Genomic DNA, 1738 nt, shown 5'->3' with positions numbered 1-1738 from the left:
TATAGTAACGACTCAAACGTTGTGGTGTCGTCATAGTATACCAGACAATAGGGCAAAGATACGGTTACACGCATAGAGTATACAGTAGCATCCTGTGTGAGCGGAATGTGATTTAGTTTTTTTTGGGTCATTATAATACCTCTGCGATTACAAACTGTCGTCTTGTAATACGTCTTAACCCATTTTGGGCGAGAAACCCCTTTTGTTGTTAGCATTATGCTATGCTTTAGCTATTGAAAAATAGCAGATCTATAAGCTCATAGCGCGCCACCGAGTGGCGCGCTACGAGCTTGTAGGTCTGCTATTTTTGAAGAATCGTGAAAAGTGACATGAAAGTGTTTGAGAACGACTGACAGAAAAACATAGCTTTTTCAAAGAAAACAGTCAGGATTTAGAATCTGATCTCAGGTCAGAACGGGTTAATACAGTAGGTAACAATGTGTGAACAGATAAGACGAGGACAGGGGGAGAGTACAGTAAGCGGAGTAGAAGGAGATCTCTTACCTTGTAGAGCTTCAGGCTGGCCTCGTGGCGGGAGTTGACCGTGTGCATCCTCAGCTTCTCCAGGCTGTTGGTGTAGTAGTCGCAGGCGTTGCACTTCAGGTGCACCGGGTTGCCGATGGCCACGCACTTCAGGCGCCACTCGTTGCCCTTGCCGCCCTCCTTGATGTGCGCCACCAGCTGGTACTTCTGCACGTGCTTGTCCGTCTTGCAGTGCAGCTGGAAGTTGGCCTTGAGCTGCGTGGTGTAGCGGCAGAGCTTGCACTGGTGCGAGTCGCCCACCACCGCGCGCCACTCCTCCTCGGGCAGCGCCCGCTCCGCGCCCATGTGCATGCCCAGCACGTCCAGGTTGTCGGTGGTGAAGCGGTTGCAGACGGCGCACTGGAACAGCTTGAGGGAGGGGTCGCTGGTCTGGGACAGGCTCTCGCCCAGCGTCATCAGCTCCTCGGACACCAGCTGCCCGCCGCCCAGACGCACGTCCATGGGGATCTCCCCGCCTACTGAGGGGGGAGGAGGAGGGGGAGGAGGGTGGACAGACAGACACACACAGAGAGAGGATAGCGGAGAGAAGTAGGACAGTGTTTTAGTTGGTTACATCCACATGTTGAGTCGGTTATATTCAAAATTCACAAGGTCCGATATGAAAGTCCACCTTTCACGGATTACTCCTATCTCGCCTATCAATCTATTTTCAGTTTGTGTTACATGAACTTCCCTGGACATAAGGAGTTATTTAGACGTTTCTCAGAGGGGGTGGCAGGGCAGCATGGGGTTTTCCAGAGGAGCTCTCGGTTTTGAGCCTCTCTCAGCAAGGAAAACTGTCCTGGGAAAAGTGAAAGGTGCAACGGTTCAACTTTCAACAAAGAGCCGTGTTTGTCTCCGCAGTCAAAGTGGATTTGCTTTCCAGGCCCAATACCCCTCGGAGGATAATGTGCATGTGTGTATTTATGTGCCTAATTTTATTAAATCAAGATTATCCTTCCTTTGAGCTGGGAAAGAAGAAAGCCTGGGCTTCTCTTTTTTTTTTCGCAGGGAGAAGAAACTCGCACAACCGAAGTATGGACTTACACGCTGTCCTGTTTGGACTGGTGCACTTTCACAGCCTGACACTAAATCAACTCCAGAGGCCATGAGCTGTGCAGAAAAAAAAGGAAAGTTATTTTATCATTACTGGAGAACTAAAGAGTTCCCAAGCACACATTACTGTAAATCAAATCCAGTGCCCTTGTTCACTGAA

General features: G+C 49.7%; 1 protein-coding gene across 1 annotated transcript in view; it reads right to left on the bottom strand.

Annotated features, from left to right (window-relative positions):
- Positions 1 to 504: 504 nt before the first annotated feature.
- The window catches only part of LOC308312308 (zinc finger homeobox protein 3-like), a gene marked incomplete at its 3' end in the record, with an annotated part of 10106 nt that continues 8872 nt past the window's right edge, over positions 505 to 1738 (bottom strand). The window contains exon 3 of the mRNA XM_080794671.1: positions 505 to 1001. Coding sequence (XP_080650797.1) covers positions 505 to 1001 — 497 coding nt within the window. The remainder of the gene's footprint in view (positions 1002 to 1738) is intronic.

This window comes from Protomyctophum bolini (assembly GCF_963924005.1).
Source record: "Protomyctophum bolini genome assembly, contig: SCAFFOLD_757, whole genome shotgun sequence".
Classification (NCBI taxonomy): Eukaryota; Metazoa; Chordata; class Actinopteri; order Myctophiformes; family Myctophidae; genus Protomyctophum; species Protomyctophum bolini.
This window is presented reverse-complemented; position numbering and strand designations above follow the sequence as displayed.